We start from the raw sequence: 20,332 nt of genomic DNA on the forward strand, positions 1-20,332 counted from the left end.
ATATATATATATATATATATATATATATATATATATATATATATATATATATATATATATATATATATATATATATTGAATAATTTAGTAAATAATTTAAGAATGGAAAAATTCTAGAAGCATCTGTCTCCTTATTTAAAAGGCTGCGAAAATAATTTCCTTCAGGATTCGCTTCTTCTTTCTTCGAAAGTGTGAAACCCTTCATCGTATACAGACCTCGCAAGGTATTCGCCGACTTCATCTCTAGCTTTCTTCATTTATTGTTCACTTTTTCAATGTTAATCAGCCGTTTTCTGGGCTCTTTTGTCTTAAATTTTGCTATATTTTGTGATTGGGGAGCCAGGTTTCTTGTTCGTATTCTGGAAATTTATGGCTTCAAAGCGGATTCTTAAAGAGCTCAAGGATTTACAGAAGGATCCTCCTACTTCTTGCAGCGCTGGTATTTCACCTTCGTTTCATTCTGCATTCTCAGCTTAATTTGGGGTGATTGTTTCTAATGCGACAACCTATTTTGGGTTCTTTTCTATTTTGAGATTGTCGAACTTGGTGTGCCCTTCCTTTCAATCCTTCATTGATTATTGATTTCTTTGTTGTGAACATTATTTCTTTGCTGGTCTGCTTCCAATTGCCCGTTGTTAATTCGTTTTCAATTGTTCTGCTGTTGTTGTCTCCCAAAAGTACCTCAAAGTTCATATGTGGTATTGTTTTTCAATAGGTCCTGTGGCTGAAGATATGTTTCATTGGCAAGCAACTATCATGGGACCTACTGACTCTCCATACTCTGGAGGTGTATTCTTAGTTTCTATCCATTTTCCTCCGGACTATCCTTTCAAGCCTCCAAAGGTGAAGTAATTTCTAATACCGCTGTGTTCATATATGCCCCGAGAATTGGTTTCTGTGCTTACTAGAATTAGATATGTATTGAGTATGACATTGTCTTTTTGTTCAGCTGAATATTCGTACTGTTCCATATATCTTGATTGTTTTATTTAGCTTGATTTCCATAGTTTCATGCTACCTACAATGTTACTGTAGGAATATTTGTAGTGAACTTTTTGAAACCTCGCAGGTGGCTTTTAGGACTAAGGTGTTCCACCCGAACATTAATAGCAATGGTAGCATCTGTCTGGACATTCTTAAGGAACAGTGGAGCCCTGCGCTAACTATTTCCAAGGTTAGTCTAAATATACAGTCGATTGAAATAGTTTTTAACTTTGATTAGTGGTGTTTGAGCGGTTCTCTATTTTTGTTCCAACCATCTGTTACTTCGTTTTATTGCTACAATTTGGCTGTTTGTTCTAACGTAGTTTTCTTTTAACAATCTTTCAAGAATAACCAAGTTACTTGAGTTTGCTGAATGGCCTTGAAATGGGTATTCCATGTCTGGTTTTTTGCACTACATGAAATGATTTTCCCCCTCAATTGTATTGAGCTTTCTGGCTATTGTGGAGTATGGATCCTAAAGAATGGAAACCTAAAGCAATCCTTGGATCTCAATGATTCAAGCGGGATGATTTATATGGATCTTGCTTTATTACATTTGTGGTTCTCCAAGGAACTGGTATTTCAAGCTATTGTTGTTGAGGACGATCATGGGTTTATAATAAGGAATATATCTCCATTGGAATGAGACTTTTTGGGAAAACTAAAAGTAAAGTCACGAGATCATATGCTCCTGACAGTTACCAATTTGAAGTTAGAATCTTATAGTAAAAGTTTAATGAATGTATTTTCAGGTGCTTTTGTCCATATGCTCACTACTAACCGACCCCAACCCGGATGATCCTCTCGTTCCCGAAATTGCTCACATGTACAAGACTGATAGAGCCAAGTATGAAGGTACTGCACGCAGCTGGACTCAGAAGTATGCTATGGGATAATGGACTACAACCTCAACCATTTCTTGAAGAAAGAAGTGTCCTTGAATCTTGTTTCCATGAAAAAGTGAAAGAAACGAAAGCCTGTGTGTTCCTAAAACTTGAATTTTTTTAAGAGCTTAACTTTGATTGTGAATATTGATTTGAAGAAATTATATTATCTTATTCTATATTCTCTAATGATTGATTATTCATTCTACCCTATCTCGCTAATGTCAGACCAACATGTTTTATGGGCTTTTTTTTATTAGCATGTCCGACACATTGGCTAATGTTCTACAATGAATGTTTGTTTTATTTGTTATGAGTTGGAAAGCTGTTTGTTTGTCCTGTTGTTTACTTTTGGTCCTTACACTTTCAAGACCATCGGAGAAGTTTTCGTACCCTTGTAAGGTATGTTTCGTATCCTTTTTCAACAAGAAGTAATGTATATTACTTCTTTCATTACTCTATATCTTGTCAACATTATTTTTAAAATGGTGTGAAATTTTCGACGTAAAACAAGGTCATGGTTCGATCATGGAACTAAATGGAACTAAATTTTTGTTTCAAACTAAGTGTAGCCATTAATTCATCATTCACCAAGCAGCAAAGCACTTGAGAGCACAGAAACATGTGGATTTGTTTTAGAGCACATAAACTTTGACTTTTAGGAGCAGATCTCAGTCAATCCAAGTCATCCTAGTGGGAAGTGATTGGGAGAAGCCAAAATATCAAGTCTTGTTCTCTTCGAATGTAAATTAATTAATTTCTTGACATATATGTATATATATATATATATATATATATATATGAACATTCTTTGATGTCCTATATATCTGCCTTCAATCTCTGTTTGGTTGGACTTGGATTTTCCACTCCCAAGTCTTCCCTTTTCATTTCCTCTGCTTCTTCTTCTTTTCTGAACTCAAAAGGGATTCTTAGTGTTTGATCCATTTCTATGTAATTTAGTTTGTTGTGAAAAGTTGTTTCAATGGTGTTCTTGCGTTTCATCCTTCTTCTTCTCTGTTTTGCTGAGTTTACAGATTGATTGATCTTCTTTTGCTGTGATACTCTGTTTTGTTTTGTGTATGCCCACTTGGGAATTTTGATCTTACCCCAAAGCTTCTTGGGTTTTGTTAAGATTGATTGTTGTTTCAGATCTAACATGTCTGTGGGAGAAATGGGTTTTTCTCCAGAGCGTAGAATCAACCACCGTCGGAAACCGCCAAGTTCCGGCGACTCTCTGGAACTGCAGCAGAAGCTTGTTAGGATCATCGTTACCGACGCCGATGCCACGGATTCATCCAGTGATGATGAAATGGTTTCCGGCTCAACAAAAGGAATTAGGAGACAAGTTAGAGAGATTCCTATTGGATGTTACTCTGTTTTTTATGGTTCATCAGAGTCCCCTGTTCCGGCGATTAGCAAGAAACGAAGCACTCGATCACAAAGCTCCAAATCCTCTCACCGGAAGAAGTTCAGAGGAGTCCGGCAGCGTCCGTGGGGTCGGTGGGCGGCGGAAATCCGAGATCCGACTCGTAGGAAGCGGATATGGCTCGGAACATTCAATACGGCGGAGGAGGCAGCGGCGGTTTACGACCGAGCTGCTCTGAAACTCCACGGCCCAAACGCCGAGACGAACTTCTCCGATGAGGGTGAGGTTTCCACCGCGGCCAAGGGCGGTAACAAGCAGGAGGACGAATTGGAGTCGCCGAAAACGACGACGGTTTGGTCACCGGCGTCTGTTCTTCATTATGACGGCGCTTTACCTCTGATTGATGAGATGTTTTGCAGAGAGATTGATGAGTTCGGATTCAACATGGAGGCGGTGGCAAGATTGCCGGCGGCGAGGAGGCAGTGCGGCGGCGGCGAAGAAGATTTCGGGGAGGTAGAGCTGGACTTGGACTATTTCTTGGTTGACGTCCTCTAAGTTCTAAATAGCGTGGAATTTCCATGAACATTCAACGACGTCGCGAATTTAATAATAATAATCATAATAATAATAATAATATGGCGATTTTATTAAATTAAATATTAGGTGAAATTTGTGATGTGGCTCAAATTAAAGTGTCTATGAATATTAAAGGAAAAAAAAAACTATTTTTGTTTAATTTCGTAATTAATTCCAACAATATTACTACGTTAGTTCATTTTATTATTATTACTTAGTTTTTTTTTATTAAGTAAACTTATTAAAATAAATTTGACTACTTTTAATTTAATTTTTATTCATAAAAAGCATATTATTGTGCCTTAATTTCTTATTTTATTTTATTTTATTAGCTATTAATCATTATGCTCAAACAAATTAACTTGAAAATTATTAGTGCAATAATTAAATCCAAATACATAGGATGGATACAAAGTCAAACAAGAAAAATTTTAATATTTTTGCTTTTTCTATAAATGTCTTTTTATTTTATTTTATTTTATTTTGGGTTAGTAAAAAAGTTTTAAGAGTGAATAATACGTTTATGCTATTTTAGTATCACTTATTTACTTACTATTTCATACCTTTTAATCACACTAAGTAATTAAATTAATTTGTGAAATTCTTGACTATACCCTCGCATGCCATTTTCAAAATACCATTCATTAACTATAAATTATACACTTTTAACTATAAATTATACACTTTTATTTTTCTAAATTGAAAAGCCGTTTATTAAAAGATGAATTTAAATTGTCTTTTGACATCGTTACTAAATCAACTTTTTATAACAATCAATAAATAATAGGTAAAAATATTAATATAACAATAAATTACATGACATGTATTTCGATTACTATGAAATTTTTTAATGGTAGTTCCAAAAAAGCGCACTTCTATATTAAAAAAAAAAAACCCGTCAATTTTGGATCCAATTCAAAATAATGACGAGATAAACCTATCAAACAAATATAAGCTGATTGAGAAAGTAATTATCGACAAAAGAGTTTTCAACCATTTTAAAACCACTACCGAAGATGTCTTAAAGACAACAAATTATAACGTTTTAAGGGCGAAATGGACTTATATTTGAATATATAATGAATATAAAAGGTGGAGAGAGATGTATAAAAGGGACAACAAATAAAGAATAAGAAAAATAAAAGAGTGATAAATGGGTTAGTTAAAGAAGAATGGAGAAGGCGGCAAAGGGCAAAAGGGTCCTTTCACCATTGTTTGTTTACCAAACACATCTTAACCGACCAATAATTCCAAAACTATAGCCGCCGCCGCCTTTCCCTGTTCACTTCCCTTTTTATATATTATATATTTTTAAAAAATTTATTTCTTTTTAAAAAAAAAAAACTAAACTTATCTTAGAAATCTTTATATTTCAATTATTAAAATGGTCATATTTAAATTATTTATTCATTAGTATATATATATTTAATTAATTAATTAAGTTAATTGTGTGGCGTTGAAGGAAGCCACCCCACCATTCTAATAGTTATCCAATATAGATATTATGTGTGGCTTTGTCCCACAAATCAATTGGAAATTGGAAGGCTCCACCTCCATTTCACCTTTTCTTGTCTAATGCTTCTATCATTTACATACAAATTAATCTTTTTTTTTTCGTGATTATTTTTCAACGATATAATATATCACTCACTCGTGAAACAAAAAAATAATAATTTTTAATCAAAATATTGAGTAATAAGTAATCGTGCATATCACATACGATCATAAATATAAAACAGTTTAAAAGATCAGCTGTTTGAGTTTCCAATTTCGAGTCCCTTAAGTAAATAAACATAATAAATTTTACGAAAATAGCATTGTTACATTACAACACAGCACGAACAGTATAAAAGAAGAGACAGACTACAAGGTACGTTTTTTTTTAATTTTTTTAATTTTTTTTTTATTTTTTTTTTTATCATTCAAATCAAACTGATCAAAGCATGATAGGGTTGGATGAGTTTCATCATGCAATCAACCAACCAGCATGTTCACAATGTAAAAAGAGTTTGTTTATGCAAAGCTTCAGGAGATTCCTCTCAGATCTGATGGGGGTAAAGGGCAAGTAGGAACTATGTGGGTCATTTGAGAACTCATGTCAAGCCCTACACCCGATCGGTTGGAAGACGACATCGGCTGAGACGTTAACGGAGAAACGGCATTGAGATTGGATGCTGCAGGGAGCTTAATGGGGTAAACTTCGGTGACTTCTTCTGTACCTTCATCCAGGTATATAACATCCTGCATGGTCAGCTGGTGGTATTCAACAATTTCCCTTAGAAACCGATTCTCACGTGCGTAGACTGAATTTTCGTGGGCCAAACGAGCCTTCTCTGCCAGAAGTGTTTCGAGTTGGAGTCGTATCTGAAGTTAAAAACATTAGGAGTTAGAACTGAAATCAATTGATTAAAATGATTCTCTAGAAATGAATGCTACCTATGGAATATTGACGTAATGGGTAAAGAAAAGTACAAGATGAGCAAAGATGGTGTGAATAGAGAGAGTGGTTACCAAATCATCATCTTCTAGGTTGTTCCCTCTCTCACGATTCTCCCGAAGAATTTTACTTTCTTCTTCCAGCTGAGCACATCGCTCCTTTGCAAAAGCAAGATCTGCTTTGACAGTCTTCAACTCTCGAAGAAGCAGCTTTGCTTTGGCAGCCATTGCCATTGCAACCTATGGAGTCAAACAAATGAAAAGAACAAAAAAATGCCCATTTTTCTTATTGCAAAGCATATCAAACGTAGCTACGGCAAATTCTACCAAGAAAGTAGACTGATATTCATAGAAGAAAAGTAATTCATCTCAAACAGCAATCAAATTTCACTTGCACAATATATAGGTTTCAGTGACATCGTGTTCATTAGTACACTGATGGTGGATGCAATTTATGCAAATAGATGCAGGAGTTACGAAAAGAAAAAGAAATCAAGTCCTACAATTGTACCGAACGAACTATATATCACATATGATACGAACATTATCAATCAATATGTCATACAAAAATATAGGGCAGAAAGGGCAAATAAATTAGTTGCATCCTACAACATGAAAACCAACCCTGCAGACGGTAACGTAAAAATATCAATGTGATGAGGATAGACACATGACAAACTCTAAATACATATCAGGTCATTTCATCAGAACTCGGCAAGAGGGGGACACAATAATAAATAATCCAATCCACACCATCCAGTCAACAAAACTTGTGAAATGAACAAGAACCTAGATCAAAACCTCCACAGGAGCATGCAACACATCGTTAGCAGGAAATATGAGCCATAAAAAGAAAAGACTTGAATCCTCATGTGAAGCTCAGGACACCAAATCTTGTGGAAATGAACAAAGCCAGACACGAACAGGACCAACGGATGTTTAAAAAAAGGTTTGCAAGAAAAAATACAGCACATAGATCCAATCCCCAGATCATTCGGTCTAAGCTAACTGACTTATAGGTTAAAGCCATTGGTATAATGCAAATAAGCTTTAAGCAATGGTTTAATGATATAACTTCATAAACTAGTGATATACAGTTGCCACCTTACGTCGCGAGATGCCTTCAGCTGAAGTTCAATGCTGGTTTGCATTTGGGTCTGTGGTTGAGGCTGTGTCTGAGAATGCATGTTAAAGCCAGAATTTGGTGTCTGATACTGTGCCACTGAACCACCAGATTTTTTCTTAATATGCTTGCGAGTTTCTTGAATAATATCAGCTGTTTTGTTTTCCACAGCCGTAAGCTTTTCCTGAGAAGGAGACAAGGAATATCCTTAAGAATGATGTGAAATGTAGACTTAAGTAATCTTAGAACACTCAGCATGGTCCATGACCCCTGATGTTTTAATGGCATATTTTTCTTTTTGGTTAAAATATCATTTTGGTCCATGTAGTTTAGGTTTCATTCCATTTTGGTTCTTAAACTTTCAATAAAACTTAAAATTGGTCTCTATTCTTAGTTTATTGTTAACTTTTCTAAAAAATTATTTAATCTTTATTAGCCTTCCTTTTACAAAATTTGGAAATATATTCATGTGGTATCTTTTCTTGCATGAAAATAATCATTATTATTTAATCAATTTCGATAAAAATAAACGAGAACTAATGGTAAGGACCAATTTCAAGCTTTATTGAAAAAGTGCGAGAACTAAAAAGTGACAGAAACTCAAAGTACAAGGAATAAAATGGTATTTTACTGTCTTTATATATATATATATTAATGTTTTCATGCTACATATTTCAGAAACAGAAAGAAGCATAAGGAATCCCTATTTTCTGAAATATACAAGGGATAATTAGATAGGCTATTATGAATTTCAGTTAATAGCTTACCTCAAAAGCATTGCCAATATAGTTAAGGGAAGATGTAATGGCACCCAATCCCTTCTGGAAAGAGGAATTTTCTGTTTTTTGTTGGCTTTCATCTGACCGACTTCTGTCATAACTCTGCATATTACAACAGATACAAAAATATTGGGTTTTAACTATAAACAGACACATTAACATCCTACCAAAACATTCTACAGATAAGATGTCCTCCCATGAGATACTTAGGTCAATATTGAAATGCAATTTAAGAAAATCTTACCTTGACCCTTGTAGCAGTACCTGTTCCTGTACCTGTACCAAGTCCTTGCTCCCTCATTCTTCCAGGTGCTTCAGGTTGCTGGACATCATTATCATCATCAAGAATTGCTTTTGCCTTTCTGGCCAACGCACCCCAGAATCCATGTTTAGATTCATTCAAACTTTTCATTGATGTATATTCATATGCCTTTGAATCCTACATTAATACGCACAACAAAATTTTCAGAAGAGATAGTAAATAGCGAAACTATTCAACTGTTGGAGGAGGATGCAAAATATAAAATGATTAATAAGATTCACAAAAAAGTGATGGTCCACAGGCAATAGAACATAAATGATACTCCTCGCCCAAAGTGATAAAATTAAAATAATTGAGGGTGTTATGTATGATGGATGGAAAACTAAAGCCCTTCATTTTCTCCTTCTACCTTGAATGACTAGATCACTTGGAGTTTCTTTCCACCACTTGTTTCATATCAGGATATATGCCACAGAACGACAGAACCCACAAGGAAAGGCAATGAAAAAGAAATCCATCATAATTGAGGGAACTAGATAGAGTAAATGCAAAGAGAGCTTCTCCGAGCATGAAAAGAAACAACAAGAACGTGCCCAGTGGCAATGTATCCGGTACAGAGATAGCCAGAAAGTAATACAATGCGCAAAGGAATATATGATAGATGAACAAACAGTAGGCATAGTAGAATTTATCAATGATAAGAGAAAGGTGAACATATAGCTGTTGGAAAATTTTAAAATATCAAAGTAGTTTCGTTCTTCTTTCCTCAACAAACCAATAGGGGCAAAATAATAATCAAGGATAAAAGAGAAACTGCAACATTTAATGGAGATAGAGAAGAAATTCTGCAAGTCTGCTGCGCTCGATGATTTCTTCTTCAAAGATTTAAGGAAAACACTGCTACATTTCTATGGCATATATTACAAGGTTCTAGAGCTAGTGAAGGGAAGGGGTGCTAGTCTCATAGAACTATTATTTGAAGGCAGGCATCATTTCCTTTTCTTCTTCCCCTTTGTTTTGTAACGTAGATCTAGCAGTAAAATTCAGTTTTCATAAAACATTGGTTTTAGTATACTGTTGCTGAAAGATCCAATATGCAGAGACACCAATAGAGCCATCAATCGTATCTATAAGTTTGAATCCTAATGGATTATTCAGCTTGGAAGTAAAGAAAGAACAAAAACTGCTTCTAAAATGCTCAAATTAACAAGTGTAAGGCGCAACATTATTTTTACTCGGCCAAACAAACTACCAAAAACTAATACTGAGAGTTCTAGCAGAAGATTCCGTTTGCAGAGTAAAGAAAAGACAGAAACTAAACCTGATGGGACGCGGGGGAAGGAGAAGCGGAAGATGAAGTGGGCTTCGGGACACGGGAAGCAGAGCGCGCAGCATAAGCAGATGAGACTGAAGAATCCCTATATGCCGATGACGCTTTTATGGCTTTAGCAGCAAGAGATTGTGGGGAGCTTGATGACCGCGAACTTCCGACAGCATCATTGCCACTATCGCTACTAAGATCATGTAAATCGTCATCTTCATTGGATACAAGAGGAGTAGAGCGCCGAGAATTCCGAGCTACTTCTTCAAAACCTGAAGGTCTTATCGGCCCTTGATGCCGCCTCTTGTATTCCATCTCCGTCTTTCTCCCTAAATTCCAAAAGCCCTTTGGCCAATCTTAAGAACACGAAACCATTTCAGAATACACGAACAAAATCCCACCTCCAGCGCAGAAAAAAGAACAAGAAGAGGTCCTCAATTGAAATGTCAAATTTCAATTTCAGCGCTGCACGCAGCCTTCTCAGTGGAACTCGAGGATAGATTCAGACTGGTCAAAAGAGGGAAGGAAATTGAAGATAAGAAGCTTGATTTTCGTCGTTGAAGAACAAGAATCAGACGAAGACCGAATTTGACGATGAAAACTTAATCGAAACAAGAACTAGTTGAGCCTTCGTTCTCCAATCATTTACCCTTGGATTCCTTCTCTCTGAATCTCAATCTCGATTGACTCTCTCTCTATATCTCTCAAACCCCGGTCGTCGGAGCCCACAATTCCGGTTGAAAGCAAGTTAGATAGAACTTTATTTATTTTTTTTTTAATATTTTATTCCGCTAATTTTTCAATGGGCCTGATCCATTCTGTTTAGCCCGAAACTTCTCGGGCCCCTGGTGGGCTATTACCGAATGCCACGTGTCTCTGTATCTTTCTTTGGGTCTATACAGTTGGGTTGGTTAAGTTGGTGACCCAAACAATTCTAACCGACTGCACCACCCAGCTCAACTCTATGTTTTTTAGTTGAGTTAGGTTGAATCCGGTTACCGGGTTGTCATTTTTTTTTATATGGGTCATGCTTAGCCAAAGAGTGATTGCATACCCATTTCAAATCGTTTATGTTGTTTTCTTTTGTATGGCTTTCATTTTAGCATAATTATTTATTTTCCTTATAACGTTGTGAGAGTACGACTCTTTGACACTTTTGATGTCTACACCTACCAAAGGCAATTTGCCTTAAAATGTACTATATAAAGATACAACTAGTTGTCAAATCTTATTACCGAGGTTATATGTTATCGATGTTGTTATCTCTTATAGCTTGTTAGCTTAAAACATTTGCTTTCATAACATTTTGCCGACCCTTTTTCAATTTTTTTTTTTTTTTTTTTATACAAAAATAGGCGAAAACTAAATCACAATCAGTTTGTCATTGGCTACCTATGTTTAGGTTAACTAACTTACTCAATGGGAGAATAACTGTGGCAGAATGGATTCATAATTCTAAAAGTGTGATTGTGATCATTAGTATCAAATGGATTCATAATTCTAAAAGTGTGATTGTGATCATTAGTATCAAAGTTGACTCGGCTCTTATAAGTGAAATTATTAAATATGTCAACATTTAAGTAGCTGGACAAGTCCCATATTGACCGTTTGGTCAAGATCGAGAAGTAGATGCTCGCTCTATATACTGGAAGTCTTTGATGGTTTTCAACTTTTAGAATCTTGCAGGGATGAAATTGCAATCAAAGCTGACAAGATCATGTGATAGCTAGCCACCTAGACAGGATCAATTCTGAGATGTTCATGGTCGAGACCCTAGAAGATCAAGTCACACGAGCTTATGGCTTCGAGCGTGGAGATAGTTTGATCGACTCTGTTGCCCGCATATATTGAAGGTTTAGACACTCACAAAATAATGATAATTCAGTTGGTCTTAAACTCTTATAAAGATGTGAAAGTTGTTCATGATGTCGTCAAGATTGAAAGGGTGGATTTGAGCATCAAACTAAACTCACCGTGAGAGTGGTGGGGACTCAAACCCCAACAGGGGACACAATCCAACTTAACAAGGTAAGGATCCCATAGCCTAAGACCTTTTACGGGATTCAAGATGTCAAGACTCTTGAATCGAGCTACGATGTGAAATTGTGGTAGAGATCCAGGCACATGAATATTCAATACAGTCAATGTACCACAGACACTTGGAAAAAATCAAACAAGAGTTTCGTTCGCAATTCTTCTTAGAAAATGTTGAAATATTCGTGAGACAAAAATTGAGGGAATTGAAACATACGAGAAATATCTGAGACTATAACGAGTTGTGGGTAAGGGGACTCATTGAATGTCCGAATGCCCAAAGGGCAGTGACCCTTCAAACCTTCCAAGACATGTTTGAAACGAATTTAGAAATCGAATTTGAAACGATGGAAGTAAAAACATCACTAGTCGAAACATTGACAATCCTTGCATGGGGGCTTAGAAATGAAAAGGCGAGTAGAGCGTGATCTTATGAACGTTGAAGCCTGGGTTTACCACAGACTGACATAGAGCACTATAGTTGACTCTCGAGTCACCAATAACGACCATAGTTAAACACTTGAACATACTCTGGCACCGAACGATGAAGGACGTTTTTTATTTTATCTGAGGTTAAAAAAAACATTGAGGGAAATTAAATTATTAGAAATTTAATAAAACTTTTGAATTATTCATAAACTTTTAAAATTTTAAAATAAGAACAGCGAAAGCGGACGGGGAGCTTTATCTCCATTTTCATCCACACAAACCACGGCCATGGCATCTGTGCATAGCTTCAACCTTCTCTTAATTCCTCAGCCATGGCTTCCTTTCGTTCTCCTATCCTCATTGTCCTTCTTCATTCCAATTCCTTTTCGCTAATAAACCCACACCATGCCTCCTCTAGCCTCCATGCTTAATGGAGCTGCACTAGCGCCGTCGCTCCATCTTCATCCAAGGCGGCTCCGTCCACCGACCTCGGCTGCGACGCTGCAGGTGATCGGGCGGAGGACCAGATTCGGTACCGGCAAAGGCAGGGCAGCGACGGTGAGATGCGAGGGAATCGGAATTGGCGATTTCATCGGCGGAGATTTGCTGAAATTCGACCTAGGTCAGTGGCTATCGGATGTGGAGGAACACAAAGCCCTAGCGATTTACTCGCCGCACGAAGGCGGCTACGAAGGCCGATACCTAAATCGCCTCCGCTACCAGGGCTACTACTTCCTCGACCTCTCCGCACGCGGCCTCGGTGATCCTGAGACCACTCTCACCAAGATTCACCCCGTTTGCCCTGTCCGTTCAATCGAATCCCTACGGCTAATTCAATTTTTTTCCCCCTAGGGTTTGTTCGATTGATCTTACTTCGGCTTCGAATTGCAGGCTCATTTAGGGAAGCAGCCAATCGCTCGGTGGTATTTCCCACCGGAAGTCGATTACAGGCTCGAGGCTCTGCCGCCGAACGCCAAGGGACTGGTGGTGTGGATAATCGAGGCTAAGGTGAGATTCTTAAATCTGCCATTAACGATTTCAGAATCAATTACGGAATTGAAAACACTGTTCAGGTTCTGTCGAAGGCGGAGTTGCAGTTCCTTGCTCTGCTGCCGACTCTCCGGCCAAAAGTCCGAGTCATCGCGGAGTGCGGGAACTGGTAGCTTTCTTCTCTGCTATCTCCATTTTCAACCAAACATATATATATATATATAGATATAAGCTGAAAGATTGAGTTTGGCGTTGCTGCAGGAGGAAGTTCATGTGGAAGCCGCTCAAGGAGATCGCAGGAGGAGCTTAAGAACACCATAAACAAGAATAATACAGCTTCTTCCTTTTTTCTTCCTCTTTTTTTCAATGAATTAATTCAATTTCTTGGTAAAAACGACGAAGAAGATGATGGTGTTTTACCATTTAGGGTTAAATTATGATTATTATGCAAATATTATTACTTCATAAAATGATTTATTACATATTTTAAGATCTTTAAACTCACCGATACACCACGAACTTGCATGTTGCATGCCAACAAGAACTTGCATGTTGCATGCCAACAAGAACTTGCATGTTGCATGTCAACAACGGCTGAACTAACTAATTAAATTATGTACTATACTTGCAGGATTCAGGATTCAAATCATAATCGAGGTACATGTCAATTCTTGATCGTTGATCATACTCATTTACCACATTAGAATAATCAAAAACTGCCTTCCAACTACAAATGGTTTATCAAATCCTCACACCATCCAAATTATAATTGATTAAAGATGAAGAAAATCACACACAGCTTACAGTTTTGCTTCTGCTTCTGTTTTTGTCACTGGCGGCAAGAAAATCTCCCACCATCCATATTCATACTTGGGGTAGGGAGCCTCCCATTTTTCGGGCTTCTCAAACTCGATGTTGGTCGGGTTAGAAGCCAATGCTTGTTCTAAGCTATCGGCTTCGTAGCTTTCGGCTAAAACTCGGTCCAGTCTCAGCTTCATGAACCTGCACATATCAACAAAAGAAAGGACTAAAATGGGTTGTCGAACAAAGACATTGTTGCAGGAGTATTTGAGTTTCGAGCTCCTTTTGTAGTAATTGTAAACATTTAACTTCGCCCACGATATAGGATTTCATATCGAACACGAGGCCTTTTACAATGAGGTTATTAAACATAAATGAGTTTCAGTTGCTGTTGCTAAACAACTTCTCAACAAGGTAAGTTTGCATTACAGCATCTATAGAAACTAGGAATCCAAAAAGCATCTATAGAAACAAGATGGGAGTAAATGTTGTTCTGTCAGCATATGCAAATAACAAAGCACTATAAAATTAAGATGCATTGCAACTGTTGATTATATTCAAGCCTCCAGTAGTCCTTCAAAATTTGTTATCTACCCAATTGTTTGCCCACCGCTAGCCAATTGTTTTTAAAACGCGTTTGCTGGAGAGAGGTTTCCACATCCTTATAAATAATGCTTCGTTCTCCTCCCCAACCACCGATGTGAGATTTCACAATCCATCCCCCATTGGGGACCTAGTTTCTTCGTTGGCACTCGTTCCCTTATCCAATCGATGTGAAACCCCAATCCACCCCTCTGGGACCCAGCGTCCTTGCTAGCACACCACCTCGTGTCCACCCCATTCGGGGCTCGCTGGCACTTGTTCCCTTATCCAATCAATGTGGGACCCTCCAATCCACCCCCCTTCAGGGCCCAACATTTTTGCTGCCATACTGCCTCGTGTCCACCCCCTTCAAGGCTCAACCTCCTCGCTGGCATATTGTCCAGTGTCTAACTATGATACGATTTGTAACAACCCAAGCCTACTGCTACTAGATATTGTCCTCTTTGAACTTTCCCTCGAGGTTTTTAAAACTGTTTGCTATGGAGTGAAGTCTTGCTCCTCCCTAACCGATGTGGGATCTCACATGTAGCATCTTCTTTTTTTGTAATCTACTACGCCTCAAGATGATCGAACTTTCCATGATAAAGTATCCAAGCCAATGAGCAGCAAGAACTACATATACCAATGCAAATGACGCAAATGGAACTTGAGCTTTAGTGTTTATGCCCCTATTCCTAACTAAGGTTGTAGTTTTGGATCCACGCCCTTTATTTATAATGTAATCTTGCAAAGCAGAGTGAATAATGCAAAATGAAAGCAAGTAGCTTACGTGATCCAGGTACTATTGGTTGAAACAAGAGCAACGGCAGGTCTCTGCAATCTCCTGGTGATATTTGGAAACCTTTCCAAGAATTTAGGCTCAATCACCAACCAAAAGTCCTGCTCCTTGTTACGCTCGGCATAGTAGCGAAGCCGCTCGAAGAGAAGCTCCCTGAAATGCTCCTCCTCATCGAGCATGAACTTCGCATTTGCAACTACAAAATAGTACTTGTTCGATTCTTGCTGCATTGAAACGATCATAAAACCAGTGAGCTTCACTTCCACAATCCCAAAATTTCAAGAACGAAATAGGGCAAACCAACGAAGCACAACAAATTAGGATCAATTTCGTGATTAAACATAAACATCTCGACTTCGAAAAATACATACATACAATTTCACTAGATTTCCATGGACATCGACAATTTTTAAAAACCTAACCCCTGATGTATCGATCAATTCATACCTAAATTAGAACAGCAATGTACATCAAGCCGGATTTCAGAAATTGAAGACAAACGAAATGTGGAAGAAGCTCGGAAACCTAACGATTACCTCGTCTGCCGAATCAGAGGACACTATTTGATCGTTAACGGCGGCCGGCGAAGAACGTCTTGAAGCGAAGAAGCAGGAGCTAAAACCAGAAGCAGACGGTAATCCCGAAGGCAGCGAAAGTGCTCGGCAGTGGCTATGGTGACCAATCCTGAAACTCGCAAGAGACTTCATAGAAGTACACTGCGTTGAAGTAAGCATGGCGGCTGAAGAAGAGCCCATAACTAGATTCACAGTGCCTAACATTTGGCGAATTGCTTCTTCTTCGTCTTCTTCGTCTTCTTCTTGTGATTGAAGAGCAGATCAAAAATGGTGGAAATGGCCAACTAAATTAATCAGCCAAATATGCAAACTGAATGACGGAACCTTATCTAATTATCTTTTACAGTGTGAAGTTACCATTTTGCCCACACTAATCTACGCGACCTTCTGGGGCAATTAATTAGAAGGGTAAATTTATTTTTTGGTCCTTCTATTTTTGTGTTTTTTCAATTTGATCCATCCTTTAAAATATTTCAATTTAAAAAATATTGTTATATATTTATATTTTTTATTTTTTACAAAAAATAAAAAAATAAATTAATTAAATAACATATTTGTTTAGAATATAGTGATTCAATTAATTATAATTTTTTAATAAATATTTTGAGATTTATTTATTTATTTATTAATGGCTTCAAAGTCCATTGCTTATTCAAAAAAAGTTACTTTTTTTAATTAATCCAATTTTGAGCACTTTTATTTATTAAGTTTAAAGAAATACATTTTTTATTACAAGTTATATTAAATACTTAATTTAAATATTATGTGATGATAGTCTTGAAAAAAATACTAAAAAAAATTATATTTAGTCTAATTATAAAAAGAAAAAAGATTAAAAATATATATATATATATATATATTTAATAAAAATGTGATGTCATATTAATATGGCACAGATGGAGTGAGACATATAGTCTATGTGCTCCTAGCTCACACTCTTGTCAAATCTCTCTATACGTAACGAAAGCTTTAGCATGAGTATCACTTGCTCGACCTCCCGTGGAATTTGGAGGTTGGTTTCGAGGCTAAACAAAGAGTTTAGTACTTTTAATCAATATTTCATCCGAGCTGCTCTGCCAACCTCTCTCCCTTTCAAAGTGTGAACTTAACTAAATAAGAAGTTCGATGGAATCAATATTGTAATTAAGCAATTGTTTCTTTTGAATATCCGTTGCCAATTTCCAATCAACAACGGGGAGATCTACTGGACATACACGAACACATACTTCACAAGCAATGCATTTATCAAATTCGAAATGGATTCAACCGCGGAAAATGCGATTAATTTTTCGTAAGAATATTGTTACCGGCAAACGATATGCATGGAATAAAATAATCATGAACATGGAATAAAGATCATGAACATGGAATAAAGTACTCATGAAGCCCTGACCAATGCCAGACCATTCAATCGGTAGGAGCGACGGGCGGTGTGTACAAAGGATAGGGACGTAGTCAACGCAAGCTAATGACTCACGCTTACTAGGAATTCCCCATTGAAGATCAACAATTGCAATGATCTATCCCCATTACAATAAAATTTCAAAGATCACTCGAGCCTGTCGGCAAAGGCTATAGACTCGTTGAATACATCTAAGGGCATTAGAGATCTGTTATTACCTCAAACTTCCTTGGCCTAAGCGGCCATAGTCCCTCTAAGAAGCTGGCCGCGGAGGGATTCCTCCACATAGCTAGTTATGAGGTCTCATTTGCAATGCAATATTATTTCAACAAAATGCATCAGAATTCACTTCACAAGCACAAAAGCAATGCAGGTGGGCAGTAAAGACACAGAAGCTATGAAAATGGCATGGTTATTTGAGTTCATATATGATTGAACAAGGCAAGTATTTGTTTACCAGTTCATAACTAAATTTAAAAATTGAATGACAGCCCCCAGAAAGAAAAGATTAGGGATGTTAATAGTAGTTAAGAACCACTTACCTGTGTAATAAGTAGTTAATCTCTACTCAAGCAATCTTCAAGGTCGAGATCTACGCCCACCCGATTCTTAATATTCGCGGTGGCGTCGAGAGGCATCTTGCATTTCTTCTGCAACTCTTTGAATCTGCAAACATCAAAAGAATGCTTCTTGAACAACTTCCTTTGCCTTGACAGGAAAAGCCTCTTCAACAGATCCTGGTAAGTGGGATCTCTTGAAGTGAACAGGAAATAAGCATAGCCCATCACCAATCCAGTTGTTGTGGTGAAAAATGCAATTGGTTCCATTACATCCCATGAGAATTCCCAGAATGTCAGCCTGAAGAACAGTCCAACTTGCACAATGGCTAACCCGAGCCCCGTCCACAGGATTCGTCGCACCTGCTTATGTGCCAATACATCAATGTCTTCCTTCTTTTCTTGCAGCTGCTTTAGCTCGCTCCTTGTTGGGTCGTCTTCGGGCATCAAAGCGATCGGAATTGCTCGTCGGACGAGATCCACCACCTGAAAAAGAATGACATTAGTAACATTAAGTTCATGTGCTTGTAAGTAAACACATAATCTTCTGCTTCCACTTCTGTCCACGAGCATCTAGTGTGTGCAAGGACCCAAGCCCACCGCTAGCAGATATTGTCCTTCTTGGACTTTCCCTATCGGGCTTCCCCTATAGGTTTTTAAAAAGCTATCCGCTAGGGAGAGGTTTCCACACCTTTATAAAGAATGTTTAGTTGTCCTCCCCAACAGATGTGGGATCTCACAATGCAAAAAGAATCAGGATTGAGCGAAAACAACACACAATTATGAAACGCTAAGCAAGAATCAAGGATATGACACAATTATGAAACGCTAAGCAAGAATCAAGGATATGACACAATTATGAAACGCTAAGCAAGAATCAAGGATATGACCGTACTGAGCAACAACAAGAATCAAGGATGAAATGCCAGATATAGCTACATTCAACTATCAGTTTACATCACTCTATCTCGTAAGAACAAAGACAGAGATACTATGATCATGTTCTTGGGCGAAGGATAGAAGCACGCTCATGAATAATTAAGCCATTGGACACACATATAGTTCTCACATTGGTGACAAACAAGACATGATCTAGAATCTCTCTGAACAAAGAAAATGTACGCTACCTCGTCACAACTGCTAATCAAGTTTCTCAGCATCAAAACAAATCATATCTTAAATCATGTTTGTGAAAAGAACAAATTTCATATCCTCACATCTTGTAAGAACTAGACTATACTATAACTACAAAAACTTCCATCCCCACCAGAGTAATCTTAGTCAGTTCTACCTTTTTAATGTTTTTGTGCAATTTGGCCTTGTGTTCTTACAAGATTTGTCCTGAATTCAAAAGAAGAAAGGTATTTAAAACTTAAAATGTTCCCTACTTTGTCGCCAATCTGTTTCTAAAATTGAAATCCTATACATATAAAGAAAGTTAATCTTGTTCGTGGAAATTTCCTCCTACCTCGTGCAATCTCTGACACTAAATGAACCAAAAATTGAATGAGAATGAACTATGAAGAACAGATGCCATGCCAGGATCACACAATTATGCAATTCATTAACTCACAATTTCACCAACCTTGTCAGGATGAAGATAGACCTTGTCGCGGAAGAGAAGAACCACGCCAGCCTCATCGAGGACTCGAGCAAAAGCAGCAGCTTCGTCATTGGACCTAGCCATGCCCATGCTTTTACAAGCTTCGAGAAGCTCCGAATATCCAATGGCCTCCTTCCCCTCAGTCCCTAATTTCATCTTCAGCGCCTCGACATTGACCAATCTCATCAACCTTTTGGCCTCCGCAGACGATACCGTTTCTCCGCCAATTCCAGAGTCACCACTCACACTTTTGTCCCCTGCAGAATTCTCCGAATCTCCAGATGACGAAAACGAAACCACTCTGGTATAAAACCAGGCCGACGAACGTACCGTCGTCGATGGAATTAAAGAAATTCCTCCAAGACCAAAAGTAGCATTAGAAGGTACAGGAGAAAACACGCCGGGAGCTCCATTCATCAACAATCTCCGACTGGATAAACAAGCACAAGAACACCATCTCCTCCACATCATGCCGTCTTCCAGAGAACAAAAGAAACCGCTATGATCCTCTTCGATCCATCATTTCGTAATCTTCCACAACTTCCGGTGAAAAAGACAGCAAAAAAAAAATCGGTTTGAAAGATTGAATGTAATCAAGAAAGCAACCTGAGATTGGAGAGTGTTTATACGTTTGGTTTGGGGGATGGATTTTGAGGCCCCGAGTGTGACGGAAGAGGCAAGGCAGTGGCGTGGAAGGGCTCGGTCGACGGCCCTTCGCGGCTCTTTCGTTTTGTATGTGTTTGGACCGCGTAAGACGCTGCCGCTGCTTCCAAATATGGAGAATTTAAAATATTATTTTATTCTTTTAATTTCATTCCATTTAATTTTA

At 37.7% G+C, this 20,332-nt stretch overlaps 6 protein-coding genes across 7 annotated transcripts; 3 read left to right on the forward strand and 3 right to left on the reverse strand.

Annotated features, from left to right (window-relative positions):
* Nucleotides 1–117: 117 nt before the first annotated feature.
* LOC111796092 (ubiquitin-conjugating enzyme E2-17 kDa) lies at nucleotides 118–2,057 on the forward strand. Its single transcript, XM_023678782.1, has 5 exons — nucleotides 118–224; nucleotides 344–439; nucleotides 716–843; nucleotides 1,070–1,174; nucleotides 1,737–2,057. The coding sequence occupies exons 2-5, from the start codon at nucleotides 370–372 to the stop codon at nucleotides 1,878–1,880; spliced, it is 447 nt and encodes a 148-aa protein (XP_023534550.1). The 5' UTR covers nucleotides 118–224; nucleotides 344–369; the 3' UTR covers nucleotides 1,881–2,057.
* Nucleotides 2,058–2,170: 113 nt separating this feature from the next.
* Nucleotides 2,171–3,970, forward strand: LOC111796090 (pathogenesis-related genes transcriptional activator PTI6-like). The gene has a single exon (XM_023678780.1). The coding sequence runs from the start codon at nucleotides 3,025–3,027 to the stop codon at nucleotides 3,787–3,789; it is 765 nt and encodes a 254-aa protein (XP_023534548.1). The 5' UTR covers nucleotides 2,171–3,024; the 3' UTR covers nucleotides 3,790–3,970.
* A 1,746-nt stretch (nucleotides 3,971–5,716) lies between these two features.
* LOC111795485 lies at nucleotides 5,717–10,468 on the reverse strand. Its single transcript, XM_023677936.1, has 6 exons — nucleotides 9,732–10,468; nucleotides 8,393–8,587; nucleotides 8,137–8,250; nucleotides 7,356–7,553; nucleotides 6,322–6,486; nucleotides 5,717–6,174 (listed from the first exon to the last, which is right to left on the reverse strand). The coding sequence occupies exons 1-6, from the start codon at nucleotides 10,044–10,046 to the stop codon at nucleotides 5,836–5,838; spliced, it is 1,326 nt and encodes a 441-aa protein (XP_023533704.1). The 5' UTR covers nucleotides 10,047–10,468; the 3' UTR covers nucleotides 5,717–5,835.
* Nucleotides 10,469–12,434: 1,966 nt separating this feature from the next.
* Nucleotides 12,435–13,688, forward strand: LOC111795593 (NAD(P)H-quinone oxidoreductase subunit N, chloroplastic). Its single transcript, XM_023678107.1, has 4 exons — nucleotides 12,435–12,998; nucleotides 13,086–13,202; nucleotides 13,268–13,353; nucleotides 13,446–13,688. Exons 1-4 carry the CDS (start codon nucleotides 12,600–12,602, stop codon nucleotides 13,492–13,494), a joined length of 651 nt encoding a protein of 216 aa, XP_023533875.1. The 5' UTR covers nucleotides 12,435–12,599; the 3' UTR covers nucleotides 13,495–13,688.
* Nucleotides 13,689–13,784: 96 nt separating this feature from the next.
* On the reverse strand, nucleotides 13,785–16,248 carry LOC111795592. Its single transcript, XM_023678106.1, has 3 exons — nucleotides 15,903–16,248; nucleotides 15,358–15,590; nucleotides 13,785–14,186 (listed from the first exon to the last, which is right to left on the reverse strand). The coding sequence occupies exons 1-3, from the start codon at nucleotides 16,143–16,145 to the stop codon at nucleotides 13,985–13,987; spliced, it is 678 nt and encodes a 225-aa protein (XP_023533874.1). The 5' UTR covers nucleotides 16,146–16,248; the 3' UTR covers nucleotides 13,785–13,984.
* Nucleotides 16,249–17,326: 1,078 nt separating this feature from the next.
* On the reverse strand, nucleotides 17,327–20,238 carry LOC111795594 (calcium uniporter protein 6, mitochondrial-like). 2 transcript variants are annotated; one of them, XM_023678109.1, is made up of 2 exons: nucleotides 19,486–20,238; nucleotides 17,327–18,386 (listed from the first exon to the last, which is right to left on the reverse strand). In XM_023678109.1, exons 1-2 carry the CDS (start codon nucleotides 19,972–19,974, stop codon nucleotides 17,901–17,903), a joined length of 975 nt encoding a protein of 324 aa, XP_023533877.1. In that variant the 5' UTR covers nucleotides 19,975–20,238; the 3' UTR covers nucleotides 17,327–17,900. The 2 variants fall into 2 exon arrangements, with proteins under 2 accessions (XP_023533877.1, XP_023533876.1); XM_023678108.1 differs by having other exon boundaries at nucleotides 19,474–20,238.
* Nucleotides 20,239–20,332: the final 94 nt, after the last annotated feature.

This window comes from Cucurbita pepo, chromosome LG05, assembly GCF_002806865.2.
Source record: "Cucurbita pepo subsp. pepo cultivar mu-cu-16 chromosome LG05, ASM280686v2, whole genome shotgun sequence".
NCBI classification, from domain to species: domain Eukaryota; kingdom Viridiplantae; phylum Streptophyta; class Magnoliopsida; order Cucurbitales; family Cucurbitaceae; genus Cucurbita; species Cucurbita pepo.